This window comes from Strix aluco, chromosome 10 (genome assembly GCF_031877795.1).
Source record: "Strix aluco isolate bStrAlu1 chromosome 10, bStrAlu1.hap1, whole genome shotgun sequence".
Classification (NCBI taxonomy): Eukaryota; Metazoa; Chordata; class Aves; order Strigiformes; family Strigidae; genus Strix; species Strix aluco.
In genome coordinates, this window is record NC_133940.1 from 4,289,321 (window position 1) to 4,309,038 (window position 19,718).

At 57.8% G+C, this 19,718-nt stretch overlaps 1 protein-coding gene across 1 annotated transcript in view; it reads left to right on the forward strand.

The window, feature by feature from the left end:
* Nucleotides 1-15,577, forward strand: part of LOC141927791 (hydrocephalus-inducing protein homolog) — an 88,134-nt gene extending 72,557 nt beyond the window's left edge. Inside the window, 20 exon segments of the mRNA XM_074835053.1 lie at nucleotides 613-746; nucleotides 1,777-1,913; nucleotides 2,763-2,890; nucleotides 3,009-3,200; nucleotides 3,591-3,740; nucleotides 4,821-5,060; nucleotides 5,279-5,447; nucleotides 5,955-6,105; nucleotides 6,107-6,141; nucleotides 6,819-6,989; nucleotides 7,631-7,804; nucleotides 8,956-9,164; nucleotides 9,627-9,776; nucleotides 10,078-10,261; nucleotides 10,739-10,880; nucleotides 12,160-12,325; nucleotides 13,083-13,688; nucleotides 14,180-14,392; nucleotides 14,798-15,000; nucleotides 15,181-15,577. Of these exon segments, the coding sequence (XP_074691154.1) occupies nucleotides 613-746; nucleotides 1,777-1,913; nucleotides 2,763-2,890; nucleotides 3,009-3,200; nucleotides 3,591-3,740; nucleotides 4,821-5,060; nucleotides 5,279-5,447; nucleotides 5,955-6,105; nucleotides 6,107-6,141; nucleotides 6,819-6,989; nucleotides 7,631-7,804; nucleotides 8,956-9,164; nucleotides 9,627-9,776; nucleotides 10,078-10,261; nucleotides 10,739-10,880; nucleotides 12,160-12,325; nucleotides 13,083-13,688; nucleotides 14,180-14,392; nucleotides 14,798-15,000; nucleotides 15,181-15,367 (3,741 nt within the window). The 3' untranslated portion in view covers nucleotides 15,368-15,577.
* Nucleotides 15,578-19,718: the final 4,141 nt, after the last annotated feature.

The window sequence follows — 19,718 nt, forward strand, 5'->3', positions numbered from 1 at the left end:
TGCTGCCCGCAGCAGGCTTCCCGGTGCCCTGCTGGCACTTGGGACCTCCCTGCCCAACCTGCCCATGATCCTGCATCAGCTCAGCATTGCCCCCGGGGCTGCCCCAGGGAGAGATCCTGAAGACCCTGCTCAAGTGATTGAATTTATGGTACTTTGGGATGGAGATGTAGGTCATCACTGGGGTATTTGCTGCTCACAACCCAAGCCCTGCCAGGTTTACAGAGCTTAATAGCAGCAGCCTGACTGTGCCCTGGGACTGTGCTGCCAGGGCTGACCTCTAAGAGACAGCAGCGTTATTGTGGCTCCCTTTACAAGAGAGCTTTTGTCCGAGCTGCTTTGGCACTGGCTGGGGGCAGGCAAAGACTTGGAGCTCTGGAAGGTTCCTGGCTTGTCTGTCTGTTTGTCTGGCCAGATCAGCTTTTGTAACAGTGACTGGGCAGGCGAAGATACTGGAGTTCATTGCCCTTGAGATGAGGCCCTGGCTAAGAGAGCAGGAGGTGTCACAGACACTGAGCAGCGAGACAGAAGGACCCCATCACCCCTCTCAACACAAGCAGGGGGGAGCCTTGGGAAGGACCGTTGCTAACCAGCCTCTGCCTTTCCTTCCCTCAGCTGGACCCTCGGCTGCAGATGCAGATGGAGCAGATGCTGATGGAGGAACATGCCCTGGAGCAGCAGAAAGCTCTCACCTCTGGTCCCCCAGAGGCCACTGCCTTTGACCAGCACGCTCGTCGGAGGCTTCTCAAGTTAGTAGGGCCTCCTGTACCCTATCTCCAGGTGCCCCAAGGGTAACACCCAGCAGTGCACCCCTGCTCCTGAGAGGTCCTTGTGTCTGCAGAGCTGGGGATAGTGGGGACTTCAGAAAGGGCCTGATCCTGGTAGCTTTGACATGCTCCCTGTGAGCAGCTGCGTGTCCTCACTTCCACAGAGCCACCCTGAGCTTTGGAGGTACTCAGCTCCCCACAGGCGCTGGGTCCTGCTCTTAGGGCTGAGGGGGTCCAGTGCAGAGCATCAAGCCCTTCAGAGAGCACCAACACCATCCCTGCTGACCAGCTCTGAAAGAGGCAACTCAAAGCTGGCATCTTTGTTCCAGCTAACAGACCACACTGAGCAAAAAGAGTAGGGAACACCCTTGACAAACCCTAAATCAGGTGGCTTGGATGCTGGTGGGACTGCAGGGCTTGCCTCGGTACCTTCCCTCTGCTCCTTCATGAGGAGGCACGGGCACGGTAGGCTCCAGTTCAGGAAGATGCTCTGCAAAACAGATCACGTATGTGCTTTCCCGAGTGTGATTGCTCTGGAAAAGGACCCTCCCGTGAATCTTGTAGGTGATGATTACTGCATTTGTTGGTGCTGCTTTAGGGACAGATCTGGTTGCAGAGCAGTGAAGATTTCCTGTGCAGGCGAGTCTTATGACAAGGTCCTGAAGCCGTTTCAGGCTGGGGCTGTACACCAGGCTTAGCAGTTTCATTGAGACCAGTGGAGGTCCACTGGACTTACCTACTTTCTGCTTTCTGTAGCAGAGGAGCTGTGACCAGTATTCATTTTAAACTACTTTTATTTTAAGGTCCCACTGGTAGCTGATAAAACCTAGGTCCTATGCTCCTCGTGACTTACCAAAGTCTTATTACCAGGTGGTCAGACCTTGGGTTTCATGGGCTTGAGTTGAGTTTTTACAGCAGTGAATCCAGAAATACTCACTTTGTTTGCATCTTCCATGCTCCTGGAAATGTAGCCAGGCTGTGGTTTAAGGACTGTCCTTACTCCTCCTTTCAGAGCTGAGCTGCCCGAGTACCTCCTGGACTTTGGGTACGTGATTCTCGGTAACACCCCCACGCACGTCATGAGGATCACCAACACCGGGCAGTTCCCTGTGTCCTTCCGCGCTGATAGACGGGTCCTGCATGACACAGGTAACCAGTGCTGGAGAGACTTCACGTGGGCTTGAAGGAGCTGTCTCTGACAGATTAGCTTAAGCCACTGGACATGGGGAGTTTTTTTGAGTGCTTGTATGTATAACTTTTTCCTCCTTGGGACCCTCTGCCTGGTGCTTTAGAGCCTGAGTTCTCCTGGCCAGCAGTGCTCAGAGACCCGGCCTGCCCGTGCCTGCCCTAACACTTCCCTGCAGGGGCTGGATGGGCTGATCACCTTGGTCACCTCTCAGCATCTTCTGCTCTTGGCTACCATGAGCATCACCTGATGGGCACTCCATGGGCTTGTGTTGCAAACAGATGGACGCTTTGTGGTTTGGAAGTGCTTTGTTTAAAGTTCATAATGCCATTAGCACTTCTGTTCAGCCTCTATAGAGAAGACAGCCTGTGAGGCCCTCTGTTGTATCAAAACAGGCTTTCGAAACAGGCCTTGACGTAAGGCTGCAGTACCAGCAAACGGTGACTCGCTGTGTCTGAAGGGTGATCAGGTGCCTCCTCTAAATTGTTTTTCAGGGAGCACCATGGCATGGGGGAATCTTAGTTGGAAATTCTCCTTTGGAGAGGTCTGTGCATCCTTCCCTGGGATGCCTAGTGAAGGAATGGTTGGAGCTCCTCAACTGAGATGTTTCCTTTTTACCCTGTGGGTCTTGGATTCTGGCTGTGAAAGCCCTTTCTCCTTGTGTGGTGACAAGGGAGAAGGCGTGGCAGTCTTCTCCACAGGTACAAAGGGGTCCTTTGCAGAGCTGCCAGACAGGACATATGGCTTCAATGTGCTTGTGACACGTTCATGTCGATTGTGTATCTCAGCTGCTTTATTTTCATCTGTTCAAGGTTTCAGTGTGGATCTGGACCACGTGAAGCACCTGCTCTGCTGCGAGACCAAGGTGTTTGAAGTGCGCTTCGACCCACAGAGCGCCAACCTGCCCCTGGGAGAGGTGGACGTGCTCCTGCCCATCAAGGTACCTACGGTGTGCTTCCTCACCCCGCTGTGCCCGTGCACCTCTCGGGGCAGGTGGAGAGTCGGTGACAGAGCAGATGTCACCGGGGCTCTCAGCTGGATGCTCTGTCCTTCCCTAGGTAGCAGGAGGCCCCACGTTCCACGTCCGCCTCCATGCCAGCGTGGCCATGCCATCCCTCTGCATCTCCAGGGACAGACTGGAGTTCTCCACTCTCCAGTGTGGGCAGTGCCAGGAAGAAACTGTCCAGCTCCACAATCAGCAACAGGTCCCCTGTAACTGGCTCATCACTATCAATGAGCCTGTTAAGAAGGTAAAGCACAGACAGTGTGTAACACGTAACTTCTCGGTTGGGTTTTCTTTGCCTCTCTTGCCCTTTCTGCCCCTGTGGCTGCGTGAGCACTTGGGCTACAGCTCATCTGAGAAGGCTTCGGGTACAGAGCAAGGCTGGCTCACCTGGACCTGTGCATTAGCTGGTGCTTCACTTCTCTGTCAGGTTCCCCCGTTCCTCCTCTTCTGAGGATGGTGCCTCCCCATCTGCCTGCCCTGCCTGTTCTCCCTCCAGTTCTAGGCCAGAGGTGGCCTCGGCTGGTTTGGCTGTGGGTGCCCTCAGCACCATGACGGTGTCTCAGAGCACTGCAGGAACCGAGGGTCTGTCCTCACAGACCAAGGAGACCTCACACAATTGTTTTTTTGTTCTCAGGTGGACAGACATTGGCTAGCGAGGAGGCGTCAGAAGGTGCCCCAGAAGTTGAAGGCCCAGCCCTGTGTCTTCGAGGTGCTGCCCTCGGCTGGAGCCCTCGCTCCAGGACAGCGCTGCAACGTGCGAGTCAGGTTTTCACCCACAGAAGAGGTGAGATCAGCGAGTGTCACCCCCAAGAGGTCTGGCAGGGCAGTGTGGTAACGAGAGCCCAGCACAGGGAGGAGGAGACGGCGTCTGCCTCCACAGAGAGCTTTCTGCAAGCCCCGTACCCACTGTGCCTCAGTTTCCCCTGCAGCACACTCTTCTGAGAGGGGCTTTGAAATCCCCTGGGGAGCTTGCTTAGCATCAGGGAACGGTGGGGTGGCTGCCTCTCGGCGCATGGGGGGAAATCTGCCTGTTTGCCCTCATCTCCCCCTTGCATGGGCCTGTTTGAGGCTGCAACGCCCTGGTGCAGAGCAGCTGGCGCGCTCGCAGGGGATAACCCTGGAAGGGCCAATCTAGGCAAGTCCTGCTGCTGGTACCAGCAGACAAAACAGCCACCAGGCACCTTCCTGGGCACGGCAGGACAGTCGCCTGGAGTGGTGTGCTGCCAGCAGTCCCTGTGGCTCTGGCCCAGCCTGCCTGCACGTTCCCAGGCAGTCTGGGAGTCAGCTGAAATGATGGGGCGTTCCCAAAGGCAGTTTGCCTGTGGCCACCGTGACTTGGAAACTGGCAGTGGGTAACAGGATGGACACAAGTGCTTCCATGCCTGGGAACAGTCCCAGGGATGTTTGAATTGCTGTAGAGGTGTAACCATCTTGTGTCTGGCTTTGACCAGAGCCAAACACTGAGCAGAGAAGACGACCCTTATTTCTAGCCAGTGCGAGCTCATCTGCCTCATTCATCGAGCTGATGTTTGCCTGATGCAGCAGTGCCAGGACTGTGTCTGGGCAACATAACCCTGAGGACCTTTCTCATGAGCATCACACTCCCTCGTGACTAGGTCAAAACATCTGATAGTGCATTTTAGATTCATCTGACACCCAAATATCCAGTTACACTTCACACCAGGATTCATCCCAGTTACTCAGAGCCAGCATGCAGATGCTGTAGCCCCTGCTGGAAGTAAATATCTGTTTTCCATTCCCCTTAGAGGTACTGGTGACACCCCTGCCTTGGGGCAAGAGTTGAACTTGAGGCCCTGTCAGCTGGGACTTCATGGAGGAGTTTTCTGTGCTTCTCTCTTTTCAGAAGTCCTACAGAAGTGAGCTGAAGATTAACATTTTCCAGAGCAGCCAGCACCTCCAGCTGCAGGTCTCGGGGCGTGGGCTGGAGCCACAGCTGGAGTTCAGCCCCCCAGTGCTCGAGCTGGGACCGTTGCTGCCATACAGCTGTGGAGCAGAGGGGACGGTGGTGGTGAAGAACCCATGCGAGTTCCCCATCGAGTTTTACTCGCTGGAGTTCGACCAGCAGTACCTTGCTGAGGAGGAGGTGAGAGGGAAGGTCTGGTCCCCATGTGCACGGTCCCGTAGCTTCACAGTGCTCCAGCATTCCTAGGTTCCTGCCAGGGAGATGGAGACAGTCCCCAGGGCAAAGTCTGGTGGCATTTCAGGGTTAGCCAGCTCTGCTGGCAGACTGTGGAGGGGCTTGTATAGTCCGTGTTGTTAGAAACACGTCCTGCATATGGCTTCTCTTCCCTACATGCACAGATCCTGCAGACGCTTAAAGACTATGATTGCCGCAACACCTTATTGCTGCCTCCGCGTGCCCCGGGTGAGAAGCTGCCCCCTGAGGTGCTGGAATATTATCAGGACCAGAAGAGGCTGCAGGATGAGCAGACGAAGTCCAAGACTGGGGAACCAGCAGACCAGGACAACGGTGAGGGTTTGGCATTGGCTGTCCTGAGTGTGTACACAGCGGGGAGTCCAGCCCGCATGCCCCGAGCTCTCCGTGGGAAGCCCAGGCTTTTAGCAGCCACCCATTCCCCAGCTTGGTGGAGGAATTCCAGCGTGAAGGTCTGTGGCTTGTAACACGCATCCCCTACCAGCCCTGAGTGCAGCCAAAGCAAGCTCATATCTGCCTACCATGGACCGGGGAGATAATCATGTTGTCCTCTTGTGTCCCCTAACCACAAAAAGTAGGATTGGATGAGTTCTTCAGCCAGCAGGACCAGGTCTAATACCACCAGCTATCTTATATTTGCTCCTTCCCAGCACCAAAAGCACAAACTCAAAATCCCCCCGAGGGCAGAGACAGCCTGGACAGACTTCTCCTTGGGAAACTTTCCATCTTTTGCACGTGGCCGTGCAAAGTGGCAAATGGCAAAGAACAGATTGCCTGGCCATGTCCACCCTCTTCTTCCCTCCCCGTGTCCTTCCTCCTCAGCAAACTTTGAAGATGTCCAGTCTCTGTCAGATCAAGGAAGAAAGTCCTCTGCTGGGATCATTCACACTGTCTCATCCCAGAGCTCATTCATTTTCCCCTCCGTGTTTGATGAAAGCCAGTCCAACAAGGTGGACTCTAAATCTGAATGTGGAGGAGGAGGAAGGTGTTGAGAAAAGACAGGGGATGGGTAATGTTGCAGACAGGGCAGGGACAAGTGAGAGGCCAGAGAGGTTCTCCCCAGTTTTGCCAAATGAGCACCTTTTCCCCCGGGAGCTGCTGGGATCAGGATGATGCTGTTCCCTTTCCTAGGCAGGGCAGCGCGCTCTCTGTCCTGCGTGACACTGCAAGCCGAGATGGCTTTTGGTGACCTCCTAAGGGCAAAGGTGGGAGCTCTTTGCAAATGCTGTTATGGTGAATTCAGAGCCCAGCTACATCTCCTGGTATAATACTCCTAAAGCATCCAGCTTTTGGATAATCGCTTGATCCGCAAATGGAGCCTCTCCCTTGGGACGGTGTAAAATGCCTGGTTCTGCCTGTCCCCCCCTTACTCAGCAGGACCTGGGACCAAACTCCCATGAGGACCATGTTGACAGGGCATGGGAGATTTGGCCCAGTCCTTTTAGGTATTGCCAAATGCTTGCTCTTTCCTCTTTCTGCCACCCCATTTCCTATACTCTGAACAGGCACCTTGACCACCATCTAGGGCAGACCCTGATCTGCACAAGCCTAAAGGAGAGGCATAGTGAGACCTCGGTGTGGTGTTGGTTTCAGCAGAGTCTTCTCTCCCAGGATCTGAGGGGATGGGAAGGATGATCAGGATCATAGGTAGGCAGGAGGCTGACTGTTCTATCTGGTTCTGCACAGCAGAGCATCGGCAGAGCATCACCAGCAGCAAGGCAGCCGCGGGAGAACTGGCCGACAGCCCTGTCTATAGGGCCATCGCCCGCCACCTTGGCATCGATATCTCTGCAGAGGGGCGCGCGGCCCGAAACCGGAGAGGGATCGTTGTCATCATCCATGGGGCACCCCTGACAGGTAGGTGAGCCGCAGCCCGTGGCTGCAAGGAGGGGGGAAGCAGGAGAGACACATCCTGGTGGGCCGTGGTGCTTGGTTGACCTGTTGAAGCAAAGCGAGGTAAGCCGCAGCTCTGCTGGTACATGAAATGGTCCCAGGCCTTCACCAGCTGGGGCAAGGGCTGTGGCTCACCCTGTGTCCACACAGCTAGGCTATCGTTCCCCCACACAGGGTGGCCATGTCCCCGTTGCTTCGTGGGAGCACAGTGCCTAGTGCCCGTGTTGCCTCATGGGAGCAGTCCCTCGCCCACGCTGACCCCCAGACCGTGCCCAGACGTTGTCTGAGGCAGCGCCGGCCAGCACAGGCTGGCGAACGCTCTGAGTGGTGGCGGGACAGGGCTCGAAACAATGTTCTGTCCCAGGGTTGAGGTCACCATGAGGGACAAAGTGCTCAGCTGGATGTGAGGTGGAGGTGATCCTCCTGGCTCTAGAGGACAACGCTTCTAGCCATGCTCAACTACCTCCCTCACGGTCTCCCCTAAAGGGGCACTTGATTTCCGACTGTCCTTGAAACTTTGAAATCCTGTCTGGGGACTTTCTAGAGCCTGTCCCTGGAAATGCTTCACGTGCAAGTGTCACCAAGCAGTCTTCCTCTCTCTCAAGGAAAGACAGCGACAGCGGTTGCCCTGTCCAAATATTACGGCGCTGCCTGCTTGTCCATCGACACCGTGGTGAGAGAAGCCATCTCGGACAGGAGAAGCTCAGCAGGGCTGCGCGCCCGGGAGCTGTGCATCAGGGCTGCCATCAAGCAGAGCTGCAAGGAGGCAGAGGATGCTGGTAAGGAGAAACGCTGGACCCAGAGCAGCGCTTCAGAAACCCACCATGACCATCCACTTCTGCTTGCTCCAGAGAGGAAGGCTGACAGACCTTGGGTCTCCTAGGGAACATGAGTGCAGCATGTAGAAATGCAAAGCCATTTCGTAAAGCATCTCATGTTATTAAAAAAATAATCTCTGTTTTAAGGGCTCAGACAGGGGCACTTTTACTGCCTCTGGGCTTCTCAGCCCATACTCCTTTTCCTAGGAGTGGTGAAGCACACCTGTATTTTTCTCAGGGTTTTTTTATATTTCCTCAAAGCTGAATCCAGCTGGCTCCTTGTGGCCATCAGGCAGAACTGCTGCCCACTTTAACAACGAAGCAGCCCTCTGAAGCTGCTCATTAAGTACTAGACAACTGACTCTGAGTGTGGCTTCAGAAACATGAGAGGAAGGGAAGAATAACCTCCCAGAGTTTCAGATGAGACATGCTGCAGATGAGCTCTTTTCTCCAGAGGTTTTCCTATACACACTGTCAGGTCACGCAGCTCGTGCATGTGGTGCTGTTCTCCACCTGAGACCAGAGACTTTTAGAAAACCTGGTTGGGCAGTTGGTGCCCCGCGCTCTGCAGGGTGAGGCAGAGGGTGAGGTGACCTGGTTCTGGTGGGGGAAGTTTTGCATTGCTCAGCTTTGAACCTGGTTGGGTTGGGAGCTGATGGAAGGAAGAAGGATCTGGGCCCCAGGTGGGGTTATCCCATGCAGAGGATTTAGCTCCAGTGGAGATGGGGGATGCAGCTGGGGCAGGGCTGCATGTTACCATCTCCATGTGAGAATGCAGGATGGGTGCAAGGTACAGAAATGATGCTCCTGGATGGTGGAGCCTTGGCTTGATCCATAGGGGAGCTACTGTGCAGTGTCACCTGTGTGCACATTTGTGAGGAGGGACGCAGAGCTGTGCCTTAAGAACTCTCTGGCTTTAAAATCCAGTATCAGATGGTGTGCTTTACCATGCTAATAAGAGAAGCAGGGCAGGAGCTGCTTCTGGAGATGGGTGCTGCTAGTGCCCAGCAGGCTGGGGAACAATGGCCGTGTCCCTGCCAGGGCGCTGGGCTGTGCCCGTTGGGGTGGAAGGTGCCTGCTTGCTCCCCACTGAGCGTCTGTCCCCTCCACAGGTCACAACGCAGATGCGTCCCTCAGCCTGCAGTTCAGCACCAAGGCCAAGCACAGCCTAGACATGAGACGGTCCAGCTCTGTGGGCAAACTCAGCCTGCGGTCCGTCAGGTCCCGAGGCCAGGTGAGCGCTGCGGCGGGCAAGAAGACGACAGATGGCCCCACCCCCCAATCCCAGAAACAGCATCTGATGGATCTGACAGGCTCCCAGGTGAAGCACGATCTGCACTGGTTAATGCCTGGGACCTTTCTGTTGCCTCTGAGAAGTGAAGGAGCCGCTTCCAGTGGAGGCTCTGCATCACCCAGAGCCTGGTGCAGGGGTCTATAGTGCAGAGAGCCAGCTGGGCAGGCTGGGCATGGCTCGGGGTGGGAATGAAACCCTGTGCTCTGGCAGAAAAACTCTGCGGCATCTTAACAGATTGTTGGCAAAGTGCAGTCCTGGCTAACGTGGCTGCAGTGGTGGGCAAAGCTGCGGGATGCTGCGCTGGGGGCTTGCGAGCTTGGGTCTCTGCTGGCCACGGATGCACCCTCCTGCGTGGTTCCCTGGAGCTGCTGGCCTGCAGTTTTGTTCTAGTTTCCTGCTAGTGAGAAACCCCAGCTCCAAGCCCAGCAGTTGGAATTGTTTGGGGGTTTCCAAAGTGGTTGATTTTTCTTGTGGTGTTCAACATTGCAGGGCTCATCAAGTTCTCACCACTCTCCCCTTCCCTGCGTTCCTGCGCAGCGAGAGCTGAGCATCAGTGGCAGCACATCAGGAGAGCTGGGCTTTAGGAGCTGCGTGCTGCCCGAGGACCTGCTGGTGGCCATCCTCTCTGAAAGGCTGCAGGTACGTGGGGTGGGGGCAAATGGTACGTTCTTGCTACAGGGAGACAGGCAGCGAGGTACAATTCAGAGAGGAGGAGGGCTGTGCCTGCTCTTGGAGGAGTCCTGGGCTGCGTGCAGGGATCCGTGGGTGAAGCTGCAGATGACATAAATTGGCAGAGCATGGGGAAAGATCAGAGCTTGTCTGAGCTGCTGCACTTGGAACTGTGATGGCTGGTGATCTCTGACATCAGGCTTTAGTGACTAGCTGAGAGCCCAATGCGTGCGACAGCTGACTTTCTCTTCCTTTTTGACTTTATCTGCAGCTGAGTGACTGCTACCAGGGAGTGGTGTTTGATGGCCTGGAGACCCCCTTTGCACGCAACACAGCATCTGCTCTCCTCTGCCTGCTCAAAGCTGTCAGAAATCGGCCTCACATCTATTTTGTGAACCTGTTCCAGGATTATGCTTCTTGGAAAGCCAGGGAGATGGCCGCAAAAGAGCAGGAAGGTGAGACTCTTCATCTCCGTAACTCTGAAATCTTCTCTCTCAAGCCCTCAGCCTTACCCGTGTGTATCTGGGTTACCAGCAGAACTTGTAAGAGATGTTTTTATTAATCCTTCCACCTTCTGCCTCGGTGTAGCCAGCACTCAGCTCACAGTTGCTTAAAATACAGCAATGCTGAGGCTGACCTCAGTCTCTAACATTAAAGCTTGGGCACAAGTGCAAGCTGTTGTGGCTCAATAACTAATCACTGGCCAGCTGTCCACAGTGCTGGTGCATGTGAGCCAGGCAAGGCATGGGAACTCACTGACCAGCGATAGTTTGGGGCTTATCTGAATTCTGAAGCAGGGATGTGAGCTCGCCAGTATCTCCTGGCAGGATGACAGGCTGGGTCAGGACAGAGTTGTGAATCCTGGCAGCTCACCCAGAGCAGCAAGCTCTGCTTGCAGGCACTGATGGTTTCTTCTCTGGTCTGTGCTGAAGGACGGGAGCGGGAAGAAGCTGCCAGGAGGGAGAAAGCACGTCTCTGGGAGATGGAAGAGGACGAGTATGATGCCCTCACCGAGGAGGAGAAAATTCACTTTGATAACAGTATACTGCAAGTCAAGCGTGAGAGGAAGAAAAGGTCTGTAAGCCTTCTATGGGTGCCTCCCCAGGATAGTGTCCCCAAAGGGTTTCCCTGCTCCGGAGACCTTGATTGTGCTCAGAGGGGTTACCAAGGCCAAAAGCATTAATCACCAGCAGCACAAGGATTGCCAGTTCCACCTCCCTGGTTCCCAGCAGAGGAGGGACCTTCCTCCGGTGAGATGAGAACATCTTCTCTCCGTTTTAGCGGTGAGCCCTTCGGCTTCGACACTGGCTGCAGGGAGCTGGGCTCTGTGCTTCCCTTGCCACTGTGCTTACCAGTGTCTCTAAGTTAATTATGTTCATTCTCATCTTCATCGCCCTTCTTCACCAAACCAGAGGGGTTGTGGTGTGGGTTGGTGTGAGGCGCAGCTGTGCTGGCTTGGTTTGGATCCCAGTCCTGCCGTAGGTGAGGCCCTTGCACTGCTGAGCTCCCAGGGTTTTCCTTACTGAGTGACACCAGCCACAAAATCTGGTGTCTCTTAGGCTCACCTTCAGCTGCAGCAGCAGGTGAGCCTGGGAGAAGCTCTGATCAGCAAAGCAGCCCTGTTCAAGAGGATACACAGGATAAGCTTAAGCTTCTATTAACCCCTGCCTGAAACCTGGGGAGGGACTTGCTTAAAGCGAGCCTGTGTTTTAGCACTTCTTTCAGCCCCAGCTGAAGTTTGTTTCCCTGGGAGGAGATCACTAGGGCTGAGTCAGACTGTGATTTCCAGGACAGGCAGCACAAGTTTCCCATGGTCCCAGCTGGGTTCCAGCAGGAAGCCTGGTTGTTTGGAGCCTGTTTTGCAGGAGGGCAGTTACTGCAGCCTTTGCTTTCTGATTGGTATGGCTAGTCTCACTAAGGAGCAGGCTGTGCCCAGGGAGAAGGGCTGCATAAGCCAAGTATTGGTGCAGGGATAAGCAGGTGTTAGTGATTTGTGAGCTGGTTTAGTGATTTGTGAGCTGGATATTGAGAGCTTCAGGCTCCAGTGTGGAGCAATGGTGGATCAGTCTTTGGCAGCATGCTGGAGGTGTCCAGGTGGACCTTATTGGAGAAGTAGTGCAATTTAGACCTTGTGACAGCAAAGCCTAGATTTGGCAGGCCCTGGAGGTCCCCTCCCACTTCCCTCACTTTGGATGTCCCAGCCTCCCCAGGTTGAGGGAAGTCCACAGAGCTGGTCTAACAGTTGTGCCTGGCCTTAGGGTCAGTGAATGAAGTGTGGGACCAGCTGGGATTGCAGCGAGCCCAGATTTCTGGCGGTGACTCTCGGGGATGTTTTCTGTTTGTCTTGCTGAAGGGAGATGGAGCGGCTGGCTCGAGAGCTTGAGGAAAAGCAGCGGTGGGAGCTAGAACGCTTGAGGGATGAAGAATTGCTGAAGAAGTTGTCTAAGTGGGCCAAGAGAAAGCTTGGAAAAGACAAAGAAAATGCTTCAAGGAAGAAAAGCCATCCTGGAGTCAGGCAGGTGGGTGGTTGTGTTTATAGAGATGAGTGAAAGCCCTGGGGACCCTCCTGCTGAGCCGTACCATTCCTGGCAAAGCCAGCAGCCCCCCGCAGTGCTGGGGGTGGGTACCTGGCCGTCAGCAACACACGGGGCTGTGCTGGGAAACAGCAGGCACTGTTTGATCGTGCTGCTGCTTCACCAGGGGTATTTTCACATGGGTTTGTTGGGTAGAGCTGTTCTTCTAGGGTCATGCTGCCTTTGAGTCATGGCTTCACATAACTCCAAGCCCTAGATAGTTTTAGTCCAGCATTTCTCCCCATTCTGCATGTGACTTACACCTCTGAGCCATGACCCGCCTGGGATGTGGTGTCTTTTGCTACCTGACTGGCAGGAGATACCACCAGGCCCTTTAGGTATTCATTAGCAGCCAGACTTCCCAAAGTGTCAGCCAGACACAGGGATGGATGCTCAGCACACCAGAAACGTGCCCGGAGGACTGCACAGGAGTAAGGAGGTGTCTTAAGGTCCCTGTCTGGGTTGGGGAAGCTGTTCTGTTTCTCAGCTGGTTTGCAGGACTCCTCATCAGTCTGGCGCTGGGGAGTTTAGTTTCAGTTGAGCTCAACTGGGTACCAGCTGCGTTCTGAATTGGGATTTGTAGAGCACCTAGCACAGGTCTCAGATGAGGCGTGGGGTGCTATTGCAAAGATCGCCGCTGTCCTACAGCATTTGAGTTGGTGCTTTGAAATGCTCACCGCTTTGTCCTGCTCCTCCTGCCCAGAACACGAACGCATCCGCTAGCAACACCAGCGCATCCACCGGCAACCTGTCCGATGTCACCAAGGGGGGAGAGAAGAAGGGATCTGCAAAGGAGCACCCAGACTCTCTTGCAAGTGACAAGGAAGATAAGAGAAAGCAGAGCAAGGCTCCCCCGACAGATGCCTGCCCAGTGGAGGTTGTGCAACCTGCAGACCCAGAACAGGGGGAAACCAAAACCGAGGCGCAGAGTGACAGCGAGAAGAACTTGGCCCTGAGGTTTAAGATCTACGAGGCATCGCAGAGGGATGTCACGCATATTTTGTCATCCTGGGACAGGGCTCAGGGTATCCTGCTGTCCCCTCTGAACCAAGAGGTGGTGCAGCACCAAGTACAAGGCCAGCGCCGGCATTTATCCAGGCAGGGGAGCCGGCAGGACAGAGAGAACGAGCATCTGGAAAAACTGAAGGCTCTTGAGGACTCCGAGTTATCTGGGCTGGAAGGGGAAGGTGCGGAAGGGTCAGCCAGAGGCCAGGACGTCGGGGTGCCCTGCTTGGACATCCAGGTGCTGAGCTCTGCAGATGTGACTGGGGCGATCCTGGAGAGCGGCAAGCTGCCAGCGGCAGAGCAGGTAAAGCCCTTGTGAGGCTCAGATGCTGAGCCTGCCGTGGTCTGGGCCCTGGTGCATTGTGTCCCACCAGGTGACAACAGCACATACCCTTGTCCAGGCCACTGATGATGTTCCACGATGGCTTCACAGCAGCCACGTGGCTGGGGAAGTTCTTGCCATCCCCCAGATGGGTGGGAAGAGGGAGGGCTCTCTGTTGGAACATCCTCTCTGTTTGGAGAGTTTCCCAGTCTGGAAATCATTAAAAATGGTCCCAGGGCAGGGCAACTCCTGGTCATTGTTTCCTTCAGCCGAGTCACTCAGAGTTGAGGTTTCTCTCTAGGGCCCACTTGTAGGTCCTGGCACTGCTCTGGAGCCTGCCCACCCCACTGTGCACAAAAAAGCACTGTACTCCATCTAAATAAAAAAACCCATTGCCAAAAGCTGAGTGCCTTTCAGGAAGTGTGAGGATGAAGGCCACGGGAGTATAAACAGGGTTTTCTCTTGTGCTTTAGATCCTGGATGACCTGGGACTGGGTCCCTCGGGGCCTCCCATTCCACCTACTGCTTTTTACTCTGTGATCCGCTACCCGGAGAAGCGGATGGTCCCTGCAGCAGGAGAAGCCCTCGAGCACTTCGCCTTTGTGGTGCCAGAAAGTGCCACTGCAGAAGAAGGAAAGAAGGAAACCAGAAGTTTCTTGGATGTCCCCGTTGTGCCTGCAGTGAAGGTGCCAGGGCAGGGGCCAGGCTGGGTGGGGGCATGGGGGGCAGGTGGGATGGAAGAGGATCACTGTGGAAGGGCAGTGAAGACATGACGGGGCCCCGTGTCTGCAGGCATCCCTCCTGTCTGTTTAAAAGAGACAGCTCTGCTTGAGACATAGGGCAGTTCTGTGAGATGAGAGAAAAGAAAATCAGCTAAAACCTTCAACTTCCCTTGAGGAGAGGGTCCTGGGGAGGGAGGGGTGTTGTTGGCGAAACAAAGTCCCATAAGGAAGACCAAATCCATGGGCAGAGGGGGTTGGTGGTTTATTCTCCCTCCTGTCTGTTACCAAACCTGCAGCTTTCTCTCCAGGATGGGGGTGTCTCGGGGCAGGTCTCACCTCTCTCCCTTTCCTCTCTCCCTTGCTGTGAAGGTGTCAGAGGAGCAGGTCACGCCAAGCGGGGGCCAGTCGGGGAAGGAGAAAGCCGCGGGCAGGCGGAAGGCTGTGAGGCAGAAGCGGAGCTCCAGCCGGGGCAGGAGAGGTCGCCAGGCGCCGGGCACGGGAGCACCCACGCAGCCCCCCGACGCGCACCAAAGCGACGTGGACAGGGTCCCATCCCGGGGGAAATACGTCAGGTGAGCTGTGAGGGAGGAGGTGATCCCTCTGCTTCACGTCCATCTTGCCAAACGGGCTCCATCATCCCCAGCCCCGCAGGGACCCTCTGCCGGTGCCTCCACGGGATGGCGAGTCCATGAGCCTCCTCCTTCTCCCATTTGCTCGTTATCAATGTCTGAAGCCTCCTCTTTAATTGCCAGGCTGAGCAGCTGCCGGTGGATAGTGCCTGCCCACGGGGAGGTGGAACTGAAGGTCCAGTTCAGCTCCACGGTGCCGGGGCAGTTTGACCAGACGCTGCATTTTGAGGTCCTGGGGACAAAGCGGCTGTACCAGGTGCACTGCAGGGGTACCTGCCTGTATCCCACCGTCAGCCAGGACCCACGGTAAGGCTGGGGCGTGGGAGCCTCCCCCACTGCTCCCCCCTGAGCTCAGAGCCAGGGCTGCCCCTTGTGCCCCAGTGACCTTCTGGCTTGGGCAGAGCACACGGCCTGAGCCGCCCAGCATCTCTTCCATGCTTGGAGCTGGGAACCAGTACTGGTACTATGGGAGACCTCGGCTGGTCTGAGGGATCAGAATGTAAGTTTGATATTGACCTTGAGCAGATAACCACGTACCCTGAAGAGGCGTGAACGTCCTGAGAGGAGCTGCGTAAACAAGAGTAAGGAACTGCCTGACCGCAAGGAGAGGAAGGGTATCGAGGTTGCAGCAGAGAACTCATCCAACCATGAACTGTTAGTCTGTAATTAAACCAATCAGATATGGACACGTACTCTTCATAAAGTTATAAAAAGGCTTGTTAGAACAATAAAGTAGCCACGTTTGCACAATTCGGTGTTTGTCGTGTCCGTCTCAACAACGACAGTGGGGGGCACTGGGATGGTTACTGGGACATACTGCAGGGCACTGGGACATACTGGGATAATTGGGGAGTGCTAGGAGAGTTATTGGGATATACTGGGGGCCACTGGGATGGTTACTGGGACATAGTGCAGGGCACTGGCACATACTGGGATATATTGGGGAGTGGTAAGATAGTCACTGGGGGCATTGGGAGGGTTACTGGGATGTATTGTAGGGCACTGGGACACACTGGCGCGCACTGGGGTGGTTACTGGGACATACTGTAGGTTACTGGGACGTACTGGGATATATTAGGGAGTGCTAAGAGGGTCACTGGGACATACTGGGGACACTGGGTGTCGCGGTTGATAGTATTGACACGGTGATGGTTTAGCAGGAAATCTGGATTTATTAATCACTAACAGCAATTTATCATTACAAAATAATTCCGAGATGCTGAAAGAAAGAAAAGCGACTGATTCACAGACTCTGAACTGCCCAGATTCACACTCCCTCCCTCACCGGTGCCTTCCCTGACCCATCGATCCCTGCGCATCCACCCACGGACAGACACCCGGAAACGAGGGTCCGTCCCCCCATGAGCAGAGACCGAGCGGGTGACGGAGCAGCGAGCTCAGAGAACATTTCCCTCCTCTCGAGGGCAGAGCCAATCCTCCCGAGGCCTCGGCATTCCCCCGCGGGCCATCCCTGAGCCCCGAGCGGGGGCACCTCGCCCCGGCCTGCCCTCAGCTCTGGCAGCAGACGACACCTCCAGGGTTTGGTCCCTGCGAGGCTCCAGCTCAGGGCAGATGCTGGTCACAGGCCGCTGGGATCCAGGGGAGCTCCAAGGGTCTCCCTGGGGGGCGCAACGCGGCGTCCGCGGAGGCGCAGTCAGCGCGGAAGGGGGGGTCGGGGGGGGCACCCCCGGGCCGGGCCCGGCGCCCAGGAACCGCCGGTGCCGGGGACGCGCCGCCCGACGGGACCAGCCGGGACGGGCGGCCCCGCGTACCGCGGCCCTACTCTCAGTGCCCCTTTTTCCTACGCCAGTTTTACGCCGTTTTTAATCCCTCGGCGGACCGTGTTTTAAGGCAGAACCAGTTTCGCTACAGCAACCCCCAGAGAGAAACATCCAGCCGCACGCACTGGCACCACGGCGCAGTCTTGGATTAAGAGCCCCGCGGACCAACAGCCTCTCGCTACAACAGCCCCAATTCTCCCCATTTTCCTCGTGCTGTGTCTTACCGTCCAGGATTTCAGGGATCTCTCCTTGTGCCGCTGAGTAGCGCCCCCACCCATCCCTGTGTTACTTGTCAGAGAGAGGGCTCGGACCAGGCGCAGCCCCCCCCATCGGGGGTGTCCCGCGAGAGCCCCCCCGCTCCGCTCTCGGCCCCGACAGGACCAGCCCGGGGCCACCCTGCCCGGCCCGGCCTCCCCCTCCCGCCTGCCCCCGCCGAGGGACACCCCCCCCCGCCCCGCGTGGCCGTTCCGCAGGGCCCAGCGCGGAGTAAAGCGGCGTCCGAGCCGGGGACACCCTCCGGTGCGCCGGGAGACGGCGGCCGCGGGACGGGGGGACGGGGGGGGGCGCAGAAATCGGGAATTCCCCACAGCCGGCGTGTCCGCCCGCCTTCCCCTCCCCAAAACACGGTGCTGGGGGCGCTCGCTGAGATACCGCGGGCGCGTAACCGAACCGGGGCCGTTTAGGCCGGGCTGTGGCGGGCGGTGACGGAAGCGCACAGCCGCGGAGCCGAGCCCCTGCGCGTTCCGCGCCCGCCCCGCGCGCTCCGGGAATAACGCGCCTCTCCCCCAAAAACTCTCCCCTCTCGCGGAGCACCCCCGGCCACGGCGGTACCCGTCCCCCCGCCCCCGGCCCTCGGCTCCGCGCAGCCCTCGGGGGGCCCCCAGCCAAGCCCCGCACCCCCAAAGCGTGGCACCACCCCCTCCCCCCCCCCCCCCCCGCCCACCCCCTTCCCTCTCCGCCGCAGAGACCCTCGCACCGCGCGGGCGCTTCCCCAGAGCTGCTCCGCGGCCGCGGAGGCTCCGCCGCAGGGCGCGGGGGGGCAGCGGGGGGGCCGCCTTCCCCTGGACGCCAGCGCAGCCGCGGTGCCCGCCGCTGGGCTCCGAAAACAAGAAGAAATGGGGAGAAACCTCCCGCACGCTGTTTTTCCTCCAACAGCCGCTCCGTGAATTACTGCTGCGCGCTCGCCATCTCCGCGGAGAACAACGCGCGGACTGACTTCGTCGGCGCCTCCTGCTGTGTCGTTCAGAGCGGAAAGGCGCTGGCGTGCGGAAAGGGAGCGATTTGATAGAAACCGAACCCGCAGCCTCCGCGAAGCGCGCACGAACGCCCCGCACGGACTCGTTGACAGCGCGGAAAAAGGACCGAGGAGCCAGAAACCCCGCGCAGCTGCCGCCCGTCGCAGCGCGGCCTCCCCCACCTACCGAGGTCTGGCCCCCGCCCCCTCCGCGCTTCGCTCCGCACCCCCCGGGGCTCGTCTTCCGCGCTGCCGCCGGGGACCGACGACCGCTCCGGCGCCGCAGCTCCGCCGGTCACGGACGGTCCGGGGGTGTCCCCGGCCCCCCCGCTCTGCCCGCCGGGCCGGGCCGTGCCGCGGCTGGGCTGGCGGTCGCGCCGTGCCTGGTCGCGGCCAGAAAAAGAGCCCCAAGCCCTGCTTGCCTCGCCGTGGCAGCGGCTGTGGGGGCGCCAGGACTAAACTCCAGCGCAGTGCCGTCCGGGCTTAGGTCGGGTTTAGCGCGGGACAAACGGATTTCCCGGGGCTCGGCCCCGCCCCTCGCTCAGTGACGGTCCTGCAGAATCGGCTCCGAGGATTTGAAACAAGGATCAGGGCTTTTAGGGGGAGAAGAACACGGGGCTTCTCCTTTCCTGCAGCTGCTCGAGAGCAGAATTCCCTTTTCCCAAACGGACCGTGTTTAGGGACGGACGGACCAGTCTCCGTTTGCTTTCCTGGGGCTCCGCGGCGCGTCTCGCACCTGTCGTCAGGCGGAGCTGAAACAAGGTGGGGCGGGGGGAGATGGAAACACAACGGCGAGTTTAATTAAAGACACCTGGCGAGTTAAATAGGCGCAGAGAAGCAGCCCCCGGGTATTTACGGCCCCTGCGACGGACCCGCTGTTGCTTTATTCCCCCGCGATGTGCCGGGAGCAGCAGCAGCGTTTGGGGTGCGGGAACTCTGCGGGGAGGGCTGGGCTGGCGGGGGAAGGCGCCAGCAGCCTGCGGCCCCCCCGGCTGGGGATGGTCCCGGCTCTGCGGGGAGCTGGGGGCAGCCGGCGCCGAGCAGCCTCTGCCCGCGGCGCGGCCGAGGCGCGGGGGTTCATTAGCCCCGCCCGGGGGTGTCGGGCTCCGTTTCGGCCCCGGAGAAGGGCCCCGGGCGGCTCCGATGCTCCTTTTTCAGCTGAATGAGGAAGGTTTTCTGGCGGGACCGCGGGGGCGCAGGGGGGGGAGCGGCGAGGCCGCTGTAGGGCGGGGGGTGGCGGTTCCGGGGGGGCGCGCTCGGGCTCTGGGCGGCAGCAGGACGGACAAACCGCTCCCGCGGGCCCCGCGCTCCGCCGCCTCCGCCGGGTTTGCTCAGTCCGCGGTGTAGGTCGGGTCTTTGTTTAGGCGGGGGCGGCGGGGGGAGGCTGTGGCAAGCGGGGAAGGCGAAGGGGGGGGGGGGGGTCTCGCCGTTTTTTTGTCGCTGCCATTGTTGCTGTTGTCGTCTGTTTTCCCCCTCCTCCTTCCCCGGAGATAACGCTCCCGCGGCGCGCAGGCGGGTTTTGCGCGGGGTTGAGGCCGCCGAGGCAGGTCCCCGCGCCGCCGGGCCACCCGCTGGGAAACAGAAACTTTCGCTGCCGGCGCTGGGAGCAGAGACCCGGCGCGGGGTCCCGGAGCCGCCCGGGGGAT